The sequence below is a fragment of the Girardinichthys multiradiatus genome, chromosome 4 (genome assembly GCF_021462225.1).
Source record: "Girardinichthys multiradiatus isolate DD_20200921_A chromosome 4, DD_fGirMul_XY1, whole genome shotgun sequence".
Classification (NCBI taxonomy): Eukaryota; Metazoa; Chordata; class Actinopteri; order Cyprinodontiformes; family Goodeidae; genus Girardinichthys; species Girardinichthys multiradiatus.
In genome coordinates, this window is record NC_061797.1 from 52143632 (window position 1) to 52169582 (window position 25951).

At 42.1% G+C, this 25951-nt stretch overlaps 1 protein-coding gene across 1 annotated transcript; it reads right to left on the reverse strand.

Annotated features, from left to right (window-relative positions):
* Nucleotides 1–13245: 13245 nt before the first annotated feature.
* On the reverse strand, nt 13246–14431 carry LOC124867281 (cocaine- and amphetamine-regulated transcript protein). The gene is made up of 3 exons (XM_047363652.1): nt 14161–14431; nt 13875–13958; nt 13246–13783 (listed from the first exon to the last, which is right to left on the reverse strand). The coding sequence occupies exons 1-3, from the start codon at nt 14353–14355 to the stop codon at nt 13676–13678; spliced, it is 387 nt and encodes a 128-aa protein (XP_047219608.1). The 5' UTR covers nt 14356–14431; the 3' UTR covers nt 13246–13675.
* Between the last annotated feature and the right edge of the window lie 11520 nt (nt 14432–25951).

Below are 25951 nucleotides of genomic sequence, written 5' to 3' on the forward strand. Positions count from 1 at the left end.
CACTACACCCTACGCCCCTTTATGAAGTGTGTACTTTGTACAAGTGCATGTAGGGGTTGAAGTGCGCAGGTTACAAGCTGCAAAATTGGAGAATTGGGACAGTAGGAGTTACGTCCCAATACCCGCACTTCCACCCTTGTGTCCCTGAATTGCGCTTGCCCTCTTGTATGGAGTGATGAGAGGGAGTGGATACTGGAGGCATGGGTACCCTCCATCAGCAAGGATAAAATACCCTGGAGGAGGCTCAATAGTAGCACCCCATCCATGTCACCTATCCTGGTGCAAAAGATTAAGCAGCACTGCCAGAGACTCCCTGCTCAGCTGAAAATCAGGCCTGGTGTCCTCCTGGTTGAAGAAACGTTTCAGGACTGGGACACTCAGGTTGATCCTGCAGTAAAGAGGTCTGGTCTAGAAAAGAGAAGAATGGAGATGGAAAAACACATTATTTTTAAGGCATGCTTCTAGATATTTTACGTGATCAAAGCAAGTAGATACTAATACACCAAAAACACTGCATTATTATATAATTATCTAAGAACAGCCAGAGGGGATCAAATACTTTATAATTCCCATCTATCTTAAAATTGATACATTAGCCATAAAGTTGCTATCTATTTGTTTATTGGCTAGAAGCTTTAAGTTAAATCAAACATCTTTTTTACCTGAACATGATTGTCTCATAAAGGAGATGTCTGCGACGACGTTTAAACTGCTGAAGTTCCTCAAAAATTTAAAATAAAACTACCAGAAGTTCGGCTCCATTCTGCTTTAACTGCTTTTTTCTCCTCAGCTACGGTTGCTAGGCGACAGCTGTTATGCTGAGGTGATGGCGGGAACAGCTGGTAAAGGCTGGACAGTCCCAATCCACAGCTGCTCACTTCCGGCCTCCGTGGTTTTAGCCAGCGCCATAGAAGGACCCTTTCTCTTTTTATGGCGCTGGGTTTAGCGGTCGACGAAGGACACAGCCCACGAAGAAGGATGCAGCCCCTGAGGCTGACTTCCGGGTCAGCCTCGGCGTTGGTACATTCCCTTTCCGGTTGATTTTGTCAAATGTAAATTTGTTTCAGAACTTGTAAAAATGTTTCGCATCTTGTTAAATTGTTTTCTCAGAGATCTCAGAGAATGGGGTTGCTCTGTTTCCTGTTCGTCTCCAGTCCCACTACCATCCACCAGAGGGCTCCCTGTTGCAGGTTGCTGGGCTCCACGTGCTGTCTCCTGCTGCACCTATCAACACAGGTGCAGCTCATCATGGGCAATCAGCCTCTTCCTTCAGGCAGCATAAAAGAGCTGGAAGAAAGTCACTCGGTGCCTAAATGTTAACTGTCACCGGTGCTAGTTCCAGTCCTCATTCGTTTCCCTCTCTGTGGAGGATCTCTGCAAAGTACAAAGACTCATTTCACCTCTGGATTGCACGGCTGACTGGCGGGAGCACGACTCTGCTGAAAGGGTGGCTAATTCCTGGCTCAGAAATCTCCACCTGTTCACCCACCACCACTTTTTCTCTCAACACTCTCTGGATTCAAACAGTGTGAGACAAACTAACCAGCCACACATTAACTGGAAACCACTGGGCAACCCAATGGATGACTCACCTTTCCCCCTGGCGGAAAACCTCTTTTTTCCTGCTCTCGGTGGAGGAGGACGCTTTTTCTCTGTCTCCCGCACCCTCCCATATCTGCCCTGCTTCAGCTCTGTGTCTTGTCTTTTTTTTGGAGCCTCTTTTTGCACATCTTCCAAATTCTTCCAAATTATGGATTTGGTCAGCTGGTCTCTCAATGCAATTGATCAAATTTTCTCGATGAGAAGACAGGGTGAAGGAGAGCCCACTTGCTTGGACGGGACATTTTTCTCCGGATACACGATGGACTCCTCCAGAAGTGGAGGATTGTGTGTTTGTCGATAATGTCAGTCGAGGATGTGGAAGATGTGTATATAATTGGATGTTTGATATCAGGATTTCTGCTTTTTGGAGTCAGCGGTTACCTGGCATATCGAGAAATTCGGAGAATGTCAGCAGGTGTTCTGGCCATTGTAAGGCTGCCTGGCATGTATGATGGGATCTTCAGAGCGATCAACACTCAGACTGAGATGTTACGTGAGCTGAATCGCAGACTGGATGTGATCCTTAGGATCGCAGGCAGGTTGCGGTTCCTGGACTCAGGAGTGAAATGGGATAAATCTTGGAGAAAGTTGTTCGCTTGCATCTGGCAGAAAGGACCTGGAATTTAGCTGTTTGGATTCGCCTTTGAGAAGAACCAGCGAGACTCTCAAGGCTGACGGAAAATTAAGAGTCAGTTTAACCCAAATAATTATTGTTTTTCTGAATCTGGCTCCCCTGCACGGCCTTGATGGCTGGTTATCTTCAACTTCTCTTGGAAGTTATGTAACCATGACGCTCTGCTCCCTCTGCTCCCTCCCTTCCCTGAGGACACCTGTGGACCTGCTCAGAACTTTGTGGCCGGTTGATGAACCTTCCAATGAACCATCAAGGACAATGGCCTCTGTGACAGTGCTTCATGGACTCACTTGCACACACACATGCTCAAGATAAACATATGCACCCCTCACACCACCTTCACCGTTCCCGGCATGATGTTGTTTTGTCAACTTGTTGCTTCTTTGTTCTGAGGTTTTTTACAATCTCAAACTGTATCCTGCTAAGGATAAAGTGTGAAATATGATTTTTTTCCTCTACTTACCTAATGTGGTCTCTTTTCTCATCTAGCAAGGGCAGCGCCTGTGAGTGGGCAGCAAAGCCTCGGTGACCCGTCCCCCCCTTGTCTTGTGTCATGATGTATGTCTGGATGGGTTCTACTGGACTTCTAATTTCCCCTCAGGGATCAATAAAGTATCTTTGAATTGAATTGAAAATATCAACCCATCCTGTAAGCACTGATCAATTTATTTACTTCACTCTTTAGAAACCGATCACTCACCAACATCTCTCTTCCAGAGTTCCTGGTTCTTGTTGCTGTACCACCCGGACCAGATTCTGTACTACACAATTTCATTGTAATTAAACATTTAACTGATTCCTGTTTCTCCTGCATGTGGGTCAGAAACCTTAAACCCACCATGACACTTACAGCATCTATAACTATATTTCTATTATATTACTATTATTGTTATATTTACAGTGTAATCACAGCTGGAACTATTTTAGGGCGTGTCTCTACCAGCTTTGAACAACTACAAACTCAAATCTTTGCCCACTTTGGAAAACAGCTCAAGCACAGTCAGCCTTGCTACAGGTTCTCAGTTTGATTTAGGTCTGGACTTTGACTAGGCCATTCTAACATGGATATGCTTTGATATAAATCATGCCATTGTATCTCCAGCTGTATGTTTAGGGTGGCTGGAAGGTGAACCTCCACCCCAGTCTCCAGTCTTCTCCACCCTCTAACAGGTTTCCTTCCTGGATTTAGCTCGTTCCATCTCCCCATCAACTCTGACCAGCTTCCTTGTCCCTGCTGAAGAGAAACATTCACACAACATGATGCTGCCACCACCATGTTTCACAGCGAGGGTGGTGTTTTCAGGGTGGTGTTTGGTGTTATTTTTCTGCCACATAAAGCGATTTGAATGTGCAGCAAGATGTTGAATTTTGACCTTCCTCAGTTTCATGGTGTGTGGCAAACTCCAAGCTGGACTTATGATCTTCTTCTTGCCACTCTTTCATATTCACATGCTTACTAACACGTCTTCTGAGGACAGTTAATTGCACTTAATTCAGCATTATCAGAGTAAAGGGGTGCTGAATATTACTCTTTTCAGATTTTTATTTGTAAAAGATGTTGAAAACCCAGTATAGTTTTCCTTCCATTATCTGCAGCTGCGGACCATAGAGCCACAGAAGATCCTTTGGCCCTCCACAGTGGGAGCAGAGCAACTCATTAAACACAAGGTTAGTTCTGGGGATTTTTTCGCAAGCTCCCAAATTTTATTGAAAAAAATATTTTAAAGATTTTTTGGCAGAGTTAAAATTATGGTTCTTTAACCATAAACATGAGTTTTATATTGCAGGTGTATGAGCTATTTTTTATATTTTCATTAAGGATTGGCATCTATAGACTTGATGACCCCTTGTCAATCTCTTAAAATCCCAATAAAATCCACTGGTGTTTGTGGTTATAACACAATTAACTGCAGAAAACATCAGAACTTTATGAATGTTTTACAAGGGCACTATAAGCATATTTAACCTGAATCATTGCACCTAGAGAAAGAAGTTAGGAGCAGCTTCTACACTGAACTGATGCTCAGAAGGTTGCACGCTTGTCTTCTGATTCTGTGTGTTAAAAATCAGCTGCTTCCAGGAGCTCTGGAGCCAGCGTTATAAATAGAGCTTTGGGTTTTGTGTTCGGGTGTGGCTTGGCTCAGTCAGAGCTTTGGGGAGCAGAGCCAGGTGAGTGTGATTAGAACAGCTGCAGCTTATTAGTCATACTCCCTCTGCTGAAGCTGGACTGGCCAGGAAGCACCTACAGCCACATGCAGAACACCGAAACATCCCCTAAACAGATGTGTTCTTTCACAACATGTGGTCTGATGTGACTGATGTTTAATTAGTAAAACATTGAATTCATACATGCTTATCAGAGTAAAAGTGGCAATCTTCTATTTATAACACCCTTTCTCAACATAAGAGAAGTGAAATGAAACATGGAAATTAAATAAAAACGTATAAAGAAAATAATAGGATTATATATCTGTAATGTGAAATATCCTGCATGAGCAGCAGTGTGCAGAAGTCTTAAGTCATGCCTTGTTTCTTCTCTTGGTCTGCATATAGTTTTTCTGAGTCTTTCAGAGATTTCCTTTGGACTTAGGCTGCTTTTTCACTCAGCCTCAGTGCAATAGCGGACCATTTTATAGAGGAAACTTTGGGGATCAACCAGTGTTGTTGACTTGAAACACCACATTCCAAAGAAAAAGTTTTAAACTGGATTGTTGGGCTGTTTACTGGTACCGCGTCACAACCGTTTGTTCCCTTTTCCTTTAGTTGAATCTATAAAAATACCTACAATAATACACTTTAACAGATCATTTGATTTTATCTATATTTTACACTATGTTTTCCATCAAAGGAATAATACCTGTAAAAGTGCAAATATAAAAGAGAAAGAATTAGGCTTAAGAACAAAAAAGTTTTTAACCTATTTTTATAAACACTTCAGGGGCATCTTTCAGATTAAAAGCAAATTTATCATATTTCATTTGATCCCAAATTCAAAGTTAGCTTCTTGATTAGCAAAGGACCAGATATAACTAACACCACTGCCAGTGTCATCAGAAGGAGGGGGTTTGGTAAAGCTGGAAATCGGCTGCAAAATAATAATTTGCTGTGTTTTATGTCTGAACAATAGTAAAGGAAAGCAGAGACACCAGCGACCATAGTCAAATGTCTGCCAGGGGCCAGAAGGGGCGACATCAAATCCTACCTGAAACTGCTGGCTAAGGATCAGCGTAAATACAGTAAGATTGTTATTCCCGCTGGCGGTAATGACACCTGGTTACGTCAATCAGAGGTCACCAAAGTTAGTGTTGCTTCGGTGTGTAAGTTTGCCAAAACAATGTCGGACTCCGTCATTTTCTCTGGTCCCCTCCCCGATCGGACCAGTGACGACATGTTTAGCCGCATGCTGTCATTCAACCCCTGGCTGTCTAGGTGGTGTCCAGAAAACGATGTGGGTTACATTGATAACTGGTGAACATTTTGGGGAAAACCTGGTCTGATCCGGAGAGACGGCATCCATCCCACTTTGGATGGAGCAGCTTTTCTTTCTAGGAATCTGGCCGAATTTATTAGTTCTCCAAAACTCTGACAACCCAGGGTTCAGACCAGGAAGCAGGGTCGTAGTTTAACACTCCTCTCTGCAGCTTCTGTACTGCTACCCACCCATTACCCTATTAAGACAGTGTCTCGCCCACGGCCAAAATTGAATAGATTAAAAAATAATCTAAAAGGAGGAAATCATAAAAATCTAATAAAAATAAACACAACTCAGACTAAAAAGAAAAATAAAACAATTAAATGTGGCTTACTGAACATAAGATCTCTCTCTTCAAAGACTTTGTTAGTTAGTGACCTGATTTGTGACAATCAGATTGATTGATTTTGCCTCACAGAAACCTGGCTGCAGCAAGAGGATTATGTTACTATAAATGAGTCAACTCCTACTAATTATTTACATTTTCACATTCCTCGAATTACTGGGCGAGGAGGAGGAGTAGCAACCATCTTTCAGTCTGATTTATTGATTAGTCCCAGACCAATCAATAGCTACAACTCTTTTGAATATTTAATCCTTAGTTTTCCTCATCCAAATTGCAAAGCACTAAAACCACTTCTGTTTGTTGTTTTGTACCGTCCACCAGGCCCTTACTCTCAATTTTTAGATCAGTTTTCAGACCTTTTATCTGATTTAGTGTTAAATACAGATAAAGTTATTATAGTGGGGGATTTTAACATTCATGTTGATGCTGAAAGTGATAGCCTAAATATAGTGTTTAATGCTATCTTAGACTCAATTGGCTTTGCTCAAAACATTAACAAACCTACCCACCTTTGTCTTCATTCTCTGGACCTTGTGCTGACATATGGCATTGAGTGTAAAGACATAACAATATTCTCTCATAACCCTGTCCTGTCTGACCATTTCTTAATAACCATTGAGTTTAATTTAACCGAGTACTCCACACCTGAAAGAAAATTTCATTATAGTAGATCATTATCAGACGATGCTGTAACAACCTTTAAAGAATCTGTTCCACTTTTAATTTCCTCATTATCACTGAAAAGCACAGTGGAGGGCAATAATTATGTTTCTGCCCCTTCACAAATTGATTCTTTTGTTCATAGTGTTTCTTCATCATTGCGTGCATCACGCAATGATGAAGAAATGCATCATTAGACAATGCAGCCCCCTTGAAAAAGAAGGTAATCATTAATAGGAGGCTAGCTCCTTGGTTTAATTCAGAGCTGCGTACTTTAAAGCACAATGTTAGAAAATTGGAGAGAAAATGGCACTCTACACACCTAGAGGATTCCTATTTAATCTGGAAAAATAGCCTACTGTTGTATAAAAAGACACTTCACCAAGCTAGAACAGCTTATTTCTCATCATTAATAGAAGAGAACAAGAATAATCCTAGGTTTCTCTTTAGTACAGTTGCTAAACTTACACAGAGTCATAGCTCTGTTGAGCCATCCATTCCCTTAGCTCTCAGCAGTCATGACTTTATGGGATTCTTCTTAAATAAAATTGATTCTATTAAAAATAAAATCTTTGACATACTCCTGAAGATGATTACTTCATCCTCAGCAAGTGAGACAACATTGGAAATAACTGTAGAACCTGATCTGTGTTTGGACTGTTTTGATCCTGTGGAGCTTCCTGAGTTATCAGAAATATTAGCTTAATCTAAACCTTCAACTTGTATGTTAGACCCAATCCCAACCAAATTATTTAAGGAAGTGTTCCCTCTGATTACCAGCCCCATTTTAGATATGATTAATCTATCTTTAGTAAATGGATCAGAACCACAGGCTTTTAAGGTAGCTGTAATTAAACCTTTACTTAAGAAACCTTCGCTTGATCAAGATGACTTGAAAAATTACAGACCTATATCCAATCTTCCATTCTTATCTAAAATTCTTGAGAAAATAGTTGCTAATCAAATGTGTGAACATTTATACAGCAATGACCTGTTTGAAGAGTTTCAGTCAGGTTTCAGAGCTCATCATAGCACTGAAACAGCTCTGCTGAAAGTCACTAATGATATTCTTATGGCCTCAGATAATGGACTTGTGTCTGTTCTGGTTCTGTTAGATCTCAGTGCTACATTTGATCCAGTCGACCATAATATTCTCTTAGAAAGGCTGGAATATGCTGTAGGGATCAGGGGAACAGCGCTAGGCTGGTTTAAATCTTATCTGTCTGACAGACTCCAGTTTGTTCATGTAAATGATAAATCATCTTTAAACTCCAGGGTTAATTGTGGAGTACCACAGGGTTCAGTACTTGGGCCAATTCTCTTTACTATATACAGGGTTTGGACAATGAAAGTGAAACACCTGGTTTTAGACCTCAATCATTTATTAGTATGGTGTAGGGCCTCCTTTTGCAGCCAATACAGCATCAATTCGTCTTGGGAATGACATATACAAGTCCTGCACAGTGGTCAGAGGGATTTTAAACCATTCTTCTTGCAGGATAGTGGCCAGGTCACTATGTGATACTGGTGGAGGAAAACGTTTCCTGACTCACTCCTCCAAAACACCCCAAAGTGGCTCAATAATATTTAGATCTGGTGACTGTGCAGGCCATGGGAGATGTTCAACTTCACTTTCATGTTCATCAAACCAATCTTTCACCAGTCTTGCTGTGTGTATTGGTGCATTGTCATCCTGATAAACGGCACCGCCTTCAGGATACAATGTTTGAACCATTGGATGCACATGGTCCTCCAGAATGGTTCGGTAGTCCTTGGCAGTGACGCGCCCATCTAGCACAAGTATTGGGCCAAGGGAATGCCATGATATGGCAGCCCAAACCATCACTGATCCACCCCCATGCTTCACTCTGGGCATGCAACAGTCTGGGTGGTACGCTTCTTTGGGGCTTCTCCACACTGTAACTCTCCTGGATGTGGGGAAAACAGTAAAGGTGGACTCATCAGAGAACAATACATGTTTCACATTGTCCACAGCCCAAGATTTGCGCTCCTTGCACCATTGAAACCGACGTTTGGCATTGGCATGAGTGACCAAAGGTTTGGCTATAGCAGCCCGGCCGTGTATATTGACCCTGTGGAGCTCCCGACGGACAGTTCTGGTGGAAACAGGAGAGTTGAGGTGCACATTTAATTCTGCCGTGATTTGGGCAGCCGTGGTTTCATGTTTTTTGGATACAATCTGGGTTAGCACCCGAACATCCCTTTCAGACAGCTTCCTCTTGCGTCCACAGTTAATCCTGTTGGATGTGGTTCATCCTTCTTGGTGGTATGCTGACATTACCCTGGATACCGTGGCTCTTGATACATCACAAAGACTTGCTGTCTTGGTCACAGATGCGCCAGCAAGACGTGCACCAACAATTTATCTTCTTTTGAACTCTGGTATGTCACCCATAATGTTGTGTGCATTTCAATATTTTGAGCAAAACTGTGCTCTTACCCTGCTAATTGAACCTTCACACTCTGCTCTTACTGGTGCAATGTGCAATCAATGAAGACTGGCTACCAGGCTGGTCCAATTTAGCCATGAAACCTCCCACACTAAAATGACAGGTGTTTCACTTTCATTGTCTAACCTTCTGCTTCTAAATTCAGACAAGACAGAAGTTGTCGTCTTTGGACCGGAGTCTTTAAAAAAGAAACTGCTTAGTCAATCACTTAACCTGGATGGCATTAAATTGACATCTGATAATAAAGTCAAAAACCATGGTGTTATTTTTGACTAGGACATGTAATTTAAATCCCATATTAAACAGGTTTCTAGGATTTCCTTCTTTCATCTCCAGAACATTGCTAAAATTAGAAATATCCTGTCCAGGAGTGACGCTGAAAAACTAGTCCATGCATTTGTTGGAAAGTCACTAATGATATTCTTATGGCCTCAGATAATGGACTTGTGTCTGTTCTGGTTCTGTTAGATCTCAGTGCTGCATTTGATCCAGTCGACCATAATATTCTCTTAGAAAGGCTGGAATATGCTGTAGGGATCAGGGGAACAGCGCTAGGCTGGTTTAAATCTTATCTGTCTGACAGATTCCAGTTTGTTCATGTAAATGATAAATCATCTTTAAACTCCAGGGTTAATTGTGGAGTACCACAGGGTTCAGTACTTGGGCCAATTCTCTTTACTATATATATGCTTCCAATAGGTCAAATTATCAGGCAGCATAGGATAAATGTTCACTGTTACGCTGATGATACTCACCTTTACTTATCCATAAATCCTGATGAGCCCAACCAATTAGATAGACTACAAGCATGTCTTGAAGATATAAAAACTTGGATGACGTTAAATTTTTTGCTTCTAAATTCAGACAAGACAGAAGTTGTTGTCTTTGGACCAGAGTCTTTGAAAAAGAAACTGCTTAGTCAATCACTTAACCTGGATGGCATTAAATTGACCTCGGATAATAAAGTAAAAAACCTTGGTGTTAACTTTGACTAGGACATGTCATTTAAATCCTATATTAAACAGGTTTCTAGGATTTCCTTCTTTCACCTCCAGAACATTGCCAAAATTAGAAATATCCTGTCCAGGAGTGACGCTGAAAAACTAGTCCATGCATTTGTTACTTCAAGGCTGGACTATTGTAATTCTTTACTATCAGGATGTCCACAAAATGCAGTTAAAAGCCTTCAGCTGATTCAAAATGCTGCAGCAAGAGTTCTGATGAAAATTAAAAAGAGAGATCATATTTCTCCTATTTTAGCTTCCCTTCATTGGCTCCCTGTTAAATCCAGAATAGAATTTAAAAATCTCCTCCTCACATATAAAGCCCTTAATGATCTAGCTCCATCATACATCAGAGATCTGATTGGTCCATATGTTCCTAACAGAGCACTTTGTTCTCAGACTGCAGGTTTACTGGTGGTTCCTAGAGTCTCTAGAAGTAGAATGGGAGGCAGATCCTTTAGTTATCAGGCTCCTCTCCTGTGGAACCAGCTCCCAGTTTTAGTCCGTGAGGCAGACACCCTGTCTACATCCTCACACTACTCTCCAGTTTTGCATTATTTGCTGTTATTTCAGTTTTTAACTTTGTTCTCTCTTTTCTCTTCCTAGAAGCTACACCTGGCCTGACTCTGTGTCTACCTGTGACACCTTTCTGGAGAGGGGCATCGTCCGAGCTTCTACTGGCAACATCTTAATGCTCACCTTCTACAGATGATCCACATGGCCCTGTCTTTTAGTGTTTAACCCTTTCTCTCTCCTAGACATGGCTACTGACTGAGCTTCTACTGTAACTAACTCTATGTTCTCTCTTTCAGACTCTAACCTTAAAACTGGCTCAGAGTTTATCTGTTCTTTCTTTCTAGGTGAAACGACTAAAGGAGCTACATCCATTAACATTTACTTTTCCTTCCCATAGAAAGTACTCCTGGATCAGTGCTTCTTTGTTCTCTTTGTGTCTCTGCTCTGTTCTCTCTAACCCCCAGTCGGTCGTGGCAGATGGCCGCTCACACTGAGCCATGTTCTGGTTCTGCTGGAGGTTTCTTCCTGTTAAAAGGGAGTTTTTCCTCTCCACTGTCGCTACATGCATGCTCAGTATGAGGGATTGCTGCAAAGTCAACACCAGTGACTGTCCACTGTCTCTACATGCTCATCCAGGAGGAGTGAATGCTGCAAGTCACTGACTGGATGCAATCTGCTGGGTTTCCTTAGATAGAAAAACTTTTTATCCAATTTGAATAAATAACTGAATCTGACTGAACTGTTCAATGATTACGATTAATTGGAATGTATGAACCTGACTGTTGTGAAGAGCCTTGAGACGACATGTGTTGTAAATTGGCGCTATATAAATAAACTGAATTGAATATAATTAGTAGTCTAAAAATTAAGCCCGGAGGTTCTCCTTTAGGAAAACTCAGTTTGTTAGAAATAAAATTACAAAGTGATACAAAGAACCGCCTTTCTGTTCACAACATGGTTCCGAAACAGCAAGAAGCTGAGAACTTGGGTACCCAACCACCTGAAGGATGAAGCCTCACTCAGCTCAGGTTTCAGATGTTTGGGGTATTTTCTCTTGATTTACAGATGTGACGTTCAGATCCTCTTCATCTGTTGCAGATCAGGTTTTTTATTTCTTTCTGCTTTTTCTTTTCTCTACTTTCCTCATTTCTTTAAGCACAATATGCTGCCAGAGTCGGGCACGAGGACTGGATGGAAAATGAAGGAAGAATCAAGTGAAGCCCAGAAAAACAGACTTTAAAGAAGCTCCATGTTTAAACATTGTTGGATTTGATTTGTTTCCGGAGGAGGACGTCTGTTCAATTCAAAATTCCTCCTGCAGGTAGATGAGTAGCCAAAGTATCCTGTCAGAGTAGAGAATTTGGATTCCAGCTATAGATGATTATTTCCTCATTGCATTCAGTTTAAATGAGCTTCCTTTCAATTTTAGTGCATAAGAAAGTGTTCATATCTCTTGAATATATTCACATTTTATCACGTTTTGACCACTAACCTCAAAGCATTTTTTGGGATTCCATGTGACAGACTAACAAAAAGTGTGCATAACTTATTCTGGAACCACTAAATAAAATACAGTTGCCTTCAGAAGACATGTAATAGAGTCAACTTCCCAGAACAAATATAGTTCAAATAATGTTCTGTGAAGGTCTCAGAGAACATTAGAGAAGAAACACTGTGACATATTTCAAATGGTGGGAATACTTTTGGAAGTGACTGTAACTCTATCCACATAATTCAAATCCAGCTCTGCTCACGGGTCTGCAAATATTTTAAACGCAGGCGTTGGGAAGTATTTCCAGTTTGCTTCAAGCCAAACAGGGAGCATGCACATGTGACACGAGACCTGGCCAACATGCAAAATGTAAAGAGTAGCATCATGCTGTCTGGGAAGATGGATGAAGCTAAATGAATGGTAGTCCTGGAGAACAACCTGTTAGATGCCTACAAAAGACTGGAGACTGGGACGCAGGTTCAGACTTACATCCAGTTGTGAATCTGTGTCAGGACTTTGAATTTCTGTTCACAGATGCTCTCCTTCCTATTTGATGGAGTTTGATTTGTTTTATAAAGAAAATTGATCCAAATTTCAGTCCCTACATGCTGGTAGAAACGTACCCAGAAAGGCTTACAGCTGTAATTGCAGAGCACTGTGATTCTACAAGTACTGACCCAGGAGAGCTGAATCGACTAATTAACCACAGATCAAATATGGATTTTTTGTCACAGTGTGCAGCTGCCCCTGGGGGAAATGAAAGGAGGCTGGGTGTTTCTGGCGCAGTGACAGCCTGATAGAGATGTGACTCTCACTCTCTGGCTCCTGTCTGCTTCCTCTGAGGCACATCTGGGTTTAATTTTAACCCCTCTTTGCTTCTCTTATTTTATTTTATTTTATTTTCAGACCTGGACCAGGAGTGATGTGCAGGAGGCCTGACACCACCTCCTGCACATCACTCCTCAGACACTGATTATGACATCAGGTCTTTCTGATTATGCACCTGATTTTAACACATAGGAGATTTAAAATAACACAGCCACTCCGCTGCTTTACAAAACAACAGGATTCACTGTTTATTAACATGAGACACACACAAGACATTAAGCTGAAACAAAACTAGCTCAAAACAGCAGATGAAGGATAAATGTTTCCATAATATTGCTGGTTTGACATTACAGTGTGTTTATGGTCCCTCAGGTGAGTTTATTGATGTGAATCTTAATATTTACAGAAACTCTTTATAATATTGTCACACTCATAAGATCCTTACCGAGATGATTTCCATAGAATAATGTGGAATTTTTTTACTACTAACAATAAAACTTCTGCAGTTCTTTAAGTGTTGGACGGTCACTCCAGCTGCGCCTGAGCTGTGCAATTAAAAATAATCTGAGCTTAATTACAAAGGGATTCAGTGAGACGTCCTCCTCATTTTTCTCCTCTCTTCTCAAAGCTACATTCAGATCCGAAGAGGCTCATAAGCACTTCAGCAGGAAGAAGTTGCAGAAAGCTCCCCGGGGACAGTCGCACATCTTCCCGATCCGTGCGCCTTTCCTCACCGCGCACTGCTCTCCAACATCACACTGATGGGGAGACAAAAAATGTTTGATTAGATCTATGATGAATAAGTAAATATAGAAGGTTTAATAAATGTTAACATTTTTATTTTTGTACCGTTGGGACTTGTCCGAATTTCTTCTCCCATGGCGGAAGCCGTTTAGCCTGCAGCTTTTCAAGAACTTCTTGGAGAGCTCCAAGCTGCGAGGAAACATAAAGTCCATAAAGACGCCACAGTTTAACGTAAAACTTTGTCGCTGTGTTTACACACTTTGGCTTAAATTAGAGTTTAAGTGCATTTTTTAACAAAATTGTTTTACATTTTCATGTGAAAAATCGCATAAAACATAAGATAAATATGGATGGAAACTCCGTCTTTTTGCATGCACATTGACGGACTCACCAGCTGCTTCTCACTGGTCAGGTTTGGTCCTTTTGGGTAGAAGTCCCGCAGTGCTCTGGGGCTCAGCTCCTCCTCTGACTCTGCGTCCAGCAGCCCTTGCGCTCCGGCGGTGCCGGCGGAAAGCAGCAGCAGCGCGCAGAGGAGCGCTCCGCTGAGCAGCCTGGAGCTCTGCATGGTCCCGGTGCACGGCAACATGTGGCCCTTTCTCAGATCGCAAATAGTACTCAGCTTCTCCGCGATAAACACCTTTTTATGTGCGCCATCTGTTTGCTCCACCTCATTCTTTGATTTTTTTTACACCCTCTTTTTGTCATGCGTAACAGCCGCCTGTGAGTCATCCTATAAAAGTTGCTGGGCAAAATATGCTCCAAGAAGTCAACAATAGCAAAAAGTCAGCATGAGGTCGTTACTGACAGAGTAATGGATTACTTGCATGATGAATAGCAGTTTCATGTAAACAATATGATGTTATCTGATTACTTTAGTTCTGCTTGAATATAACCTCACATTTGCACTAAAAACATGCAGTTTTTAGGTCTAAATGAACTTAAAGCCCCACCAGTCCATCACATCATATGATACTACTTACTTTACTGTAGATAACTAAAATGTCGAACTTTTCTATTTTCAGATGAAATGATTACAGGTGTGTCCTGAATTTCAACTTAATGTGACTCAGTCAGGCTGTTCCTGTGTAAATGATCACAAAAAGGCCAGATTTGCATTTAAAAGTCATAATATTTCTTTGTTCGATCAAATGTTCAATAGACGCCTCTCTGACATGCAAAGGAATTTCTCAAGCTTGAAATTGGGCTTGGTTTGATCTCTTCAGCTTCACTGATAGGTGGCTGAAAGAACAGCAGCAGAAAATATCTCAGCTGAATATCAGCTGCAATCACAGTTATTGAGTGAAGAAGCCTGAAACTAAGTGTGGTCATCTCATGAATAACAAACAGCAGTAAGACAGGTTGCACTTTAATAAAAAAAAACTTAGATCCTACAGAGTTCAACAGTTCTGTTATCATCACTGTGAGAGTTCAGGGGAGAAAGCACTTGTAAAATTTGAAAATGATCTTGGAAGCAACTTTAATTCAGTCTTTGTCCTACCTGATCTAAGTGCTGGCTTTAATACTGCTGGCCTTGCTGTGGTCTACTATACTGGGCTATCTGGTATGGGTCTAACTGGTTGAGGTCTTACTTATCTAACTCGTGGCATTGTTTTTTTTATTGAAACATGCTGCCCCATGGCGATGTTCTCAGAAGACGTGGTATAAACCTCCAGTTATGTGGATGAGACACAGCTTTACCTTGCTGTATCTCATGAAAATGCGACATTACAAATGAATATCAATAAAAGAGAATCAAGAAATTAATTTATTTCAGTGAAGTACTTGGAAATGTGTGCTGGGGGTCTTTCTGCATTGAGTTTGCATGTTCTCCCCATACATGAGTGAGTTCTCTCCAGGTACTCCGGCTTCCTCCCACAGTCCAAAAACATGACTGGTCTCTCTAAATTACCCTTAGGTGTGAATATGTGTGTGTATGGTTGTTTGTCCTGTGTGTCTCTGTGTTGAAGACCTGTCCAGACCTTTCCAGAGTGTACTGCGCCGTAGACCACTGGAGAGAGGCGCCTGCTCCCCCGCGACCCAGTCTGGAAGAAGCTAGTATAGAGAAGGGATGGGTGGACTTTGAAATGTGAAACTCATGTTATTTTGAGGTTCTTGGTTACTCAAAGAGATACATTTTAAGTGTTTATTTCTGTGAATGTTGATAGTTATAATTTACAGTTAAGTGAAACCCAAAATTTGATTTGTCAGAAAATTTGAGTATTATATAAGACCAATTAAAAAGTGTGCTGAAAAGTTATGTTGCGGCCACATTATGTGCTGCAAGATCATGGGGAAGGGAACTGACTTTAAAGTTGTCCAGAAGACAGGTACTGACACTTTTGGCATATATAAATATATATAAACTATATATACAGTTTGGTGGAAGAAAAAAGTGTGGTGGAAAAAGTTTTGGGAGATTTACAAGACATTCACTACCAGCAAGCATCCCACAAATCTACGAATCTATGCAGTATTATCAAGAGGAAAATGAGAAATGCTAGAGCTCAAGACATGTCTTTTTAGCAGGGTTTTTAAGTGATTTTCAAATGATCTCTTGCAAAGGCTGAATGTTGACACAAGCTGTCCCCTGCTTGGTGTTGCTGTCGCTCCAGTTGTGTCCTTCATCCTGTGCTCCAGTTATCCCAGCATTAAATCCAGCATTGATCGCTGCAGTCGAAGCTGACGGAGATGGAGGAGCAGGAAGCTTTGATTGTGCTTGAAGCTGCATGACTCATGTCTCCCTCCCTACACCAGCTCTAATGACTGAGACGGCAATTTGACGTTTCATTCAGGACAACCAAGCTATTTCATTCACAAACATGACTTCATTAGTTTTTTGTGCGATACATCGCTTACAGTCAAAGGCTCAGTTCTGTAGGAGACACTTCCGCGCTCTTGTTTGCTTCTCTGCATCGTCGAGGTCATTAGGTGATTTGACTCCATCTCCTCACAGACTTTTGTCTGTCTTTACAACAAATGATCAGAGAAGTAAACTTTGACTTTTCTGACTGAACACTTTATATGAAAACAAATACAGTCTGGTTTGGAGTAAATAAACTGGTTTTCATGCATTGGAAGATGCTTAAACAAAACCTGCGATTCAGTTTGTTTAGAGGCTCAAATAGCAACAAAAGTCATCTCAGAGGATGACAGCTCATTCCTGGTCCGATAGAGTCACTGGAAAAACAAATCCACTCTCACTGCTTCTGTATAATTCAGGAAGGAATGTAGCAGTTAGGTGTGATCAATTAAATGACCACATCAATGTGAGCACCTCTATAAAGGCAGCAGTTTGGCCAGATTTTCCCTCTGAAGCAGAAAGGTGTGTTAACACAATGCCAGAGTGGAAAGTCACCAGCAGTGATGTTAGAGAGGCTGCCCATTAATCTGGAAAGGGGCTAAGGGCAGGTCCAAACTCGCTGAACCAAATCACTGTGCAGAAAATTAAATGAAAGTAAGATACTTGCCTTTCTTTCCAAGAGTGGAGATCCCAGCAAGTTCACCCAGAGGTCAAGTTGTTCACTCATTGCTTGTACAGCCTGACTCTACAGACCTCAGGTAGCAAGTTAAATGTTAAAGTTCATGACAAGACAGATACAAAGGGGCTAAAAAGAATATAGCAAGGCAGTGGAAGGCTGACAATTTGGGCTTGTTTACAGCCACACGACTGGGCACCTTGAAAGTCAACCATGAACTTCTCTGTATACCAAGGTATTGTAGAGCCAGATATGAGTCCATCTGCCCAAAAGATGAAGCTTGTCCCAAACTGGGTCATTAACAGGACAGGGGAATTTCTCTGGACTGTCCTGGAAGCCCTTGCATACTTATCTGGAACTTTAAAGTTACTTTACTGGACCTTCCTTTCCTGAAACTAATTAGATGCATTGCTTGAATTTACAAACCAGTATGCTTCGGGAAAGTAACCAGTATGTTCCATGAACCTATCAAATAAGTTCCTTGTCGGTTCTAGAAAAACATGTTTTAAGTTCCAGGAAGGAGGGTCTGGTTTACATACAGGTCCTTCTCAAAATATTAGCATATTGTGATAAAGTTCATTATTTTCCATAATGTCATGATGAAAATTTAACATTCATATATTTTAGATTCATTGCACACTAACTGAAATATTTCAGGTCTTTTATTGTCTTAATACGGATGATTTTGGCATACAGCTCATGAAAACCCAAAATTACTATCTCACAAAATTAGTATATCATTAAAAGGGTCTCTAAACGAGCTATGAACCTAATCATCTGAATCAACGAGTTAACTCTAAACACCTGCAAAAGATTCCTGAGGCCTTTAAAACTCCCAGCCTGGTTCATCACTCAAAACCCCAATCATGGGTAAGACTGCCGACCTGACTGCTGTCCAGAAGGCCACTATTGACACCCTCAAGCAAGAGGGTAAGACACAGAAAGACATTTCTGAACGAATAGGCTGTTCCCAGAGTGCTGTATCAAGGCACCTCAGTGGGAAGTCTGTGGGAAGGAAAAAGTGTGGCAGAAAACGCTGCACAACGAGAAGAGGTGACCGGACCCTGAGGAAGATTGTGGATCTTTTTTCAGCACGACCTGGCACCTGCTCACAGTGCCAAAACCACTGGTAAATGGTTTACTGACCATGGTATCACTGTGCTCAATTGGCCTGCCAACTCTCCTGACCTGAACCCCATAGAGAATCTGTGGGATATTGTGAAGAGAACGTTGAGAGACTCAAGACCCAACACTCTGGATGAGCTAAAGGCCGCTATCGAAGCATCCTGGGCCTCCATGCGACCTCAGCAGTGCCACAGGCTGATTGCCTCCATGCCACGCCGCATTGAAGCAGTCATTTCTGCAAAAGGATTCCCGACCAAGTATTGAGTGCATAACTGTACATGATTATTTGAAGGTTGACGTTTTTTGTATTAAAAACACTTTTCTTTTATTGGTCGGATGAAATATGCTAATTTTGTGAGATAGGAATTTTGGGTTTTCATGAGCTGTATGCCAAAATCATCCGTATTAAGACAATAAAAGACCTGAAATATTTCAGTTAGTGTGCAATGAATCTAAAATATATGAATGTTAAATTTTCATCATCACATTATGGAAAATAATGAACTTTATCACAATATGCTAATATTTTGAGAAGGACCTGTAGAGGCGATGAACCTTTGTAACCTTTAAGGCCAAAAATGAAGACTGTTTTGAGAAGCCGGTGGGTGGAAGCTTGGCTCAGGGAGGATTTTTAGAGTCTCCTGGAAGGTTCACTGCTGTCTAGAAACTTCTTCATCTGTGTTTTAATGTTGGTAATAATGAGTTTTAAGTAACCAGTTAAACTGCACAGTCAGTCTGTCTTAAAAGGCTACATTGTTTCCACACATCCTGATTATAAGCCAAATGAAACAAAAATCATGATCAGGGTTCGTTTCATTTCTAAATAAATACAATCCTTTCCCCTTTTTAAAAATTTAAAGTTGCTTTTTCTGCCTACATGCTGCATTGCATGTCTAAGATTGGCCTCTAATGAGCTCTCTGCCTCCAGTATTTCATCCAATCAAGTTGTTTGTCTCCTTCAGTCTGTGTTTGTGTGTTCGTTACATTCATACTTCATCCATGTTGGATTTAGCACTGCTTCAAACCCTTATTGCCTTTTACTGCAGTTAAAAAACCTAATTTAAAGAAGCCTAATCTGGATGCCTCAATAATATTGTAATGACAGCCACATATCTGACCTAACATGTGTGGGCATTAAAAAGGCTTTTCCTTCTTAAAAACGGCTCTTTTTGGAACAATTTAGGTCATTTGGTGAATATAAATCTATGAAAACAAGGATCAGACATGGGATCTGAGGGGGTGGGGGCCTAGTGGTTAGAGAACAGGGCATTTGTACCCACAAGTACCCTGGTTTGAGTCCCACATCCTGTCACACTGGGTCCCTGAGCAAGACCCTGAGACCCTGAATGCTCCCCGGGTGTCGCAGAGGTGCAGAAGATAATTTCTTAATTGTGAGATCAATAAAGTCTATATTAAAATTATTGATCTCCAAGGCTCATTCTCTCACTCCTTTTAGTTAACATTTAAATGATTCCCCCTAGCTCAGATTAAAAAGTACTAAAACATCTCAAATACTATCTGTGCTATGACACACAACTATATATTTCTCCTTTACCCCCGTAGCATAGTTTACTACAGTCACTGCTTCAGTGTGTCCAAAATATTCAGAGGATGAATCAGAATTTCATGCACTTAATGCTTGTTTTCAGCCACAAAAATGTGAGGCTACAAATCAGTCGAGCTATACTCAGTGAGGCTGAAAACCATTGGGCCTGGAAGTACTTTGTGGCATCATGGACTCAGAGTTGAGTTTGAACAACCAATTAAAGTCTATTGCTAAATCAGCTAATATCACCTATTAGGTATTGTCAGAACAAAAAGTTTTCCATCTAAATGGCACACAGAAAAATGATGCATGCTTTTATTTTTAGTAGGTGAGATTATCTGTGCAGGTCTTTACCTGCTGCTGGCAGGTACTGATGCTCCAGGCTTTGATGGCTAAACAGGATCTTTGTTGTCATATGTCTCCGAAGACAGTAGTTTCCAGAGGCTGAAGAGTTGAAGGAAATCCAGAGACATAAATGAAGTTGATTCAGGACTTCCAGAAACCTGAAACTTAGAGCAATCAGCTGTTCACCGATCAAGTTCACTTCTGTTGTCTGGATAAAAAGGCTTTAAATGAAATCAGATTCTTAATCTTGAGGCACAGTCCTTTCTGGGCTCACGGGTTGATCCTCTTTTTTAATGCAGCCGATCAGTTGGGCTGTGTCTCTGTTCCTTTTCCATCCAAGCTTATTTTCTCTGTCCGATCTTGTTCGCTGGTCTTCTGCGAGGAAAAAACCCCGTCCGGCCTTGGAGATGCCGATAATAGCCACGCAGCTGGCTGTAGTCGCATCCTCCCTTCCTCCCGTTAGCCTTCAAAAGGTTCGCTGTCAGCATGGAGCTGGCTCTCGTTACACAGTATTACACAATCCATTCTTCAGCTTTCAGCATTTACTTTAAAACACAGTTACAAAACCATCACTTCATTCTTTTTATTCATGCTTCACAAATGATTAATGTTATATTTCTTTCATATATAGCTGATTGAGAATTTCAAACCTTAATGTTTTTCACTCTAATTCTCAGTTTTTACCCACATTTCAATCATACATCTTTTAACTTATTGATCAGAGATTACTGATTGCATTTAATACTTGTAAAATAATAGAAAAGATCATCATACATCATTGGATACTTGTTGTTTATATTTCTGCAAAAGATAAGACAGATAATATGTTGCTCCACACAGGCCTCTCCAGTCTCTCAGTTCCAGAATATGAGAACATGCTTGTTTCACTCTCACTGTGAGCAGTTAATGAATGTTGCATGGACTACATGGAAAGATCTCACCTTATTTTGACACCCCCTTCTTGAGATTAGACTGTATCCATGCCTAAAGTCCCAAAAGTCAGAGAAAATCAAGGTCTGTATCATAAACACACAAAGAGAGGACCTCATCTTCCAAGAAGTCTGAGCGATATGGTGATCGGGGGATTTGCGGTGGGGACCAGACGTCGAGAACCTCAAACTCGTCAATGAAGTCAGGATGCATCAAAAGGGGAGATGACACAGGCTCCTTCCGGAGGACAGGTGGTGAGGGAGTCCCATCAGCAACGGATCCCCCTTGTCTATCATGTGAGGTGGTGTCAACAGGGCTATGGATAGGCGAGAGGATTGGGAGTAAGGGCGAATGGGGGGGGAGAAGGGTTGAGGAGGGATTGCCGACATGACCTCGGCCAGCAAGCCATCAGACAGCTGGGGAGGACCCGTCTCCTCTCGCATGGAATCACCTCTTGGAGAATTCTGGGAGACTAGCTCCTCCAGCGAGACCGGCTGGTGTTGCTCTTCATCATCACCAGCAGAGGTTTGACAGGTGACGGTCTTGGTAGTGACCGAGGTTTGAGTGCTGCCTTCTGCAGTAGTGATTGACACCGGGCATCCTTTGACTTCGGTGCCTGGAGGAGGCGAATTAGGGGAGCTATGGGTGCCAACAGCAACAACCCTCCCATTGAGTAGATGGAGGGTGGGCAACCAGAATCCATCTTTAGGATCTCTCCAGATGAAACTGATGATGGGGAGAGTTAATTGCCCTAAATATGCAATGATGCCAAAAGAGTGCCTCCATTATTGCAGTTACTATCTTAGCAGGTGCGCGACAGGTGGCATGAGGTCCGCTCAGCAGTATCTCAAGCACTAAAGCAATGGTGTTGACACAAAGCCACAGTGCTACCATCAGGCTTCTCCTCCAGTCAACACTGACCCTTCCCATAAGATAGGACGCAAACAGAGACAACGCCACTTCCCATCTGCGTATCCAGAAATGGTCAAAGATTAGTTTAACATAGCCTTGAAGCACGATGAGAAGCCGTAATGGTTGGCTGACCGACCAGGACCCGGTGTGGCAATAGCAAAGCCATCCACAGAGAAGCGCATAAAACTCCACTGTACTCACTTGGACAGGCTCGGAGATAGTGGTGGAATTGGTAGTCATGATGTTAAGCAACTGCAAAGGCTTAGGCTCAACTGCGGTCTTCAAACCCGGAACTTCAGAGTGACCCAAAACTCCCCAAGCCCTGGGTCTTATACCCGGGGTGGCCCCTCCCTCACAGGGAGGGGCTGATAGCTCCTCCTTCCAGGGCTGAATATGGACCAAAGAAATTGTTGCGCAAGGACTTTACATATTATGACTACAATAATCACTCCTACAGCAGCAATCAAATAAGGCCTCATAAACAAATTAGCGATCCAACCTTCAACTACTGAAACCCCTTCCCCTATAATGTGTCCGGCTTCCTGAGCAACTGTAGTAACTACATTGCTGACTGAGTGTCCTAATGTCTCATACCAACTACAAGCATGCTGATACGCTCCTTCCCCACAATTCTTCCAGGTTTCTTTAGGTGGCTTACATGTGAGGTTGGAGTAGAAAAGATTATATCCTACCCAGTCTAAACCCTTATCTATGCTGCCAGAGCATAAGTGCTGTCTAAAAGCATACAATTTGGCCAGAGCAATTATTGAATCGGGAATAAAAGGCACAATAACATCCATAATGCTTTTTCTATGCCTAAGATTGTGTCCCATTACGGTCTCGGCACAGGTCGAGCCTCCACCGAGAGATCTTCTCCACACTTCTCCAATTTTCTTCCACACAACTTCATGTGCATAGGTGTTGTATTCGTTATCATAATGGGATTGGCATAATTCAGTCCAACCTGTGAGCTCTTGGCAGGGTCTGTGGGCAAGGCCTATGGTACACTGAGTACGGCAGTGTTACACTCCATACGCCAGGGTCTTGGGTGAACAAATCTTTCTGGCCAATAAAAGGGTTGCGGCCAAATGTCTCGCTCTTTGGAATAAATTGTAGCTAGATATTGGTACCACCCAGTAGTTATCAGTCTGAGACAAACAGGGAATAACCCACTCTTCAACTTCATTCTCCTGCAATCCCCACCAGGTTCGGGACCAATCTCTGCTGTGTCCTTCAACCCAGGCCTGCAGGAGCATCTTTGCTGTTTTGATTTTATTGAGGACGGAGCAGTCATATCGCCATGTTGACATGACTGAAATGTCAGCTTGCCACAGGTCACATCAGGGGGAAGCTCCATTGCTTGACCACACAGAGTTGTTAAGACTGTCAAAAACTTGTTGTGCCACACACTGGTCAATTTTATGAAAATCTCCTGCCGTTACATTCAATAATTCATCTGGCTTAGGTAGTTTTTGGACATACATATCTGCATAATAAGGTCCTTTCAAACCTTCATGTGTTCGGCTTTCACCCTCTGGGAAGTCTCCTTTGAAGTGAGGAACACCATAAGCCTTCCATACCCAGGGAAACGTCGTGTTCAGCCATTCTTCGTGTTCAGTCCAGATGGTTTTCAACCAGGAGGTTATGAAGGAGAGGTAGACTCGATGAGTGTCAAGAGGGGCTAAGGGCAGATAGTTCTGAGTGTGCCATTGAGTGAATATATTCCAAAAACAGCTGGGCAAATGTCTGAGCTTGGCATTAATACATTCCTGCAGGGCTTCTCGATTCTGGAAAGCCAACGGGTAATTTGTACGGTTTCTGGTTGACAAAGTGTTTTTAGGCCTAGGAGTGTCAGGAAGGCATGTGCGATTCTGCGCTGTGGTGTTGGACCCTCTTGCGGGGATGACAAGGCCCCAGTCGGTGTGGTTGCTAGTTTGCTGGGATGCGTCTGGTTGAGTGGACACATTCTCGTCACAATTTAACTGATATTTCCCCCAAAATTCCCAACAGGGAAACCAGGCTGGGCAACTCACAACTCTTGAAGGAGCCTTGTGGATAACTTCAGGCTCCCAATAACCGTGGCCTTTAAACTGTACCAAGGGCCGACAGGCTCAGTCGCAGTGCCACTCCGGGACCCCTCGGTCAGGGTGTAACCAATTGCACCAAATTGTACGGTGGATGAGTCGTTGCAGGATTCTCACCCATATTATTACTCCTTCGTCAGTGAGTTCAAGGTTGGAGATAGACCGGGTGTGATTGACAAGTTGTTGGGTCGTCAAGCCGTTTATCCATGCTGGGTTTCTCTGTATAATCTTCTTCAGTCTAGTGAAATAGTTTTTTTGGCTTTCACAAAAGAACACAAACTGGTTCTTTATGGGAGTGTATTCTGTCCAAGGCAAAAAGACGTTCAGAGAGGTTGTGATCCAGCAAGTTTCGTTGGCATATTTTGAAGAACCATGAGCGACCTTAACATGGGTTAAGTTCCATGGTCCCACTCCAGCTTGGTAAAGTATAATTAACCAAAGAACGATGCCAATAAGCAAAGCAAGAAGCCTAAACAAGGTCTTCAAACAAGACGTTTTATCCGTGATCTTTATCCGTTTCCATAGCTTGGGTTGAGTAGAGGGACTTGTGTTGTCAGGGTCGTCGGGAGGCTCTTCGTGTTGGACATTAAAAATAGCTAAATAACTTAGAGGAATCATGTCCGAATGAGTCTCTGGCATGGTTATCCTTGGGAATAGCCTGCTAATTCCAGTGGATCTGCTTCTTCAGTTCTGTCCACTTGTCCTTTGAGCAGGGTTTGATAAATGGGTGATGGGTAAGGCAATCCAGGTTCCAACCCCTTCCACACCCACGTCCACTGGTAGACTATCCAGTAGTCAGGTTGTATCTGTGGTCCTGCAAGATTATATCCGTCTATGACCCGCCTTTGTCTATAGGTCTCCTAAGCCAATCCCACGTCTGACAGGGTACTGATTGACGTGTACATTGGATGGCTGTGAATCTGGAGTTCAACCCAACGACCTGGTCGAGCCGGAATGGTACAGTGTGGGTGTGGAGGGTTAGGGTAGACCATGCTTTCTGTCACAAAAATGGGTAATTGGTTGTTGTTGAAGATATATCTGCCAGGTTGGCGCTCTTTTCCCTTGACTTCTTTTGACATAGAAGGTGATGTGGCCCAAATTACAGCTCCAGCTATTGAAACTTCATAATATATGCCTTGTAATGGTTCTTGATAATGTGGTCCCCATCTGATTCCCAGAACTGCTCCTTTTACTTTTACTTTACTGGACTGTATTGAATATCCATGGCAGGCTTTCGGGCCCCTCTGGTGAGATTATAACTTGGGTATCCAGTGGGTGACGCCTTACGTTGCCAGGCCAGGACATTTTGCGATATGAGAGGAAAAAGTTACTTACATTCCATGGCAAGGCTTGGCATTTTCCAGCATGGTCAGGCTTTTGCAGATCTGCTTTTCTATGATACTCTATATTGGAGACAAAATAACTTTCTGAGGATGGATAAAAAGGGGCAAAATCCGCTCTCAGTTTGTCTAGTAGAACTAATCCTGATGGCAGTTTTAGATAGGGGATTCCCTGCATCAGGCCATTCCAGGTGTTAGGCCCAATTTTAACTCTGTCATCAGTGTAGGAACCCAATGGGGAATAATATTCTTCCTTTTGTGTTTTTCTTTTCCTTTGATGCTTGACAACTGTCACATTAATATTTGTTGTTGGACCAAAGTGCAGGCAAGAGCTGGGCAGCCGCATGTTGAGTGATCTTCAGCTTTATTCAGAGGTATTCAGGGTTAATGTATGTAGCTCCTTTAGTCGTTTCACCTAGAAAGA

What these genes read in the sequence shown, in the direction of transcription:
- LOC124867281 (XM_047363652.1), bottom strand. Translation starts at nt 14,355, where the DNA reads ATGTTGCCGTGCACCGGGACCATGCAGAGCTCCAGGCTGCTCAGCGGA. An exon ending in TGACCAGTGAGAAGCAGCTG is followed by an intron (nt 13,959 to 14,160) that starts GTGAGTCCGTCA and finishes GTTTCCTCGCAG; the next exon opens with CTTGGAGCTCTCCAAGAAGT. An exon ending in AATTCGGACAAGTCCCAACG is followed by an intron (nt 13,784 to 13,874) that starts GTACAAAAATAA and finishes TCTCCCCATCAG; the next exon opens with TGTGATGTTGGAGAGCAGTG.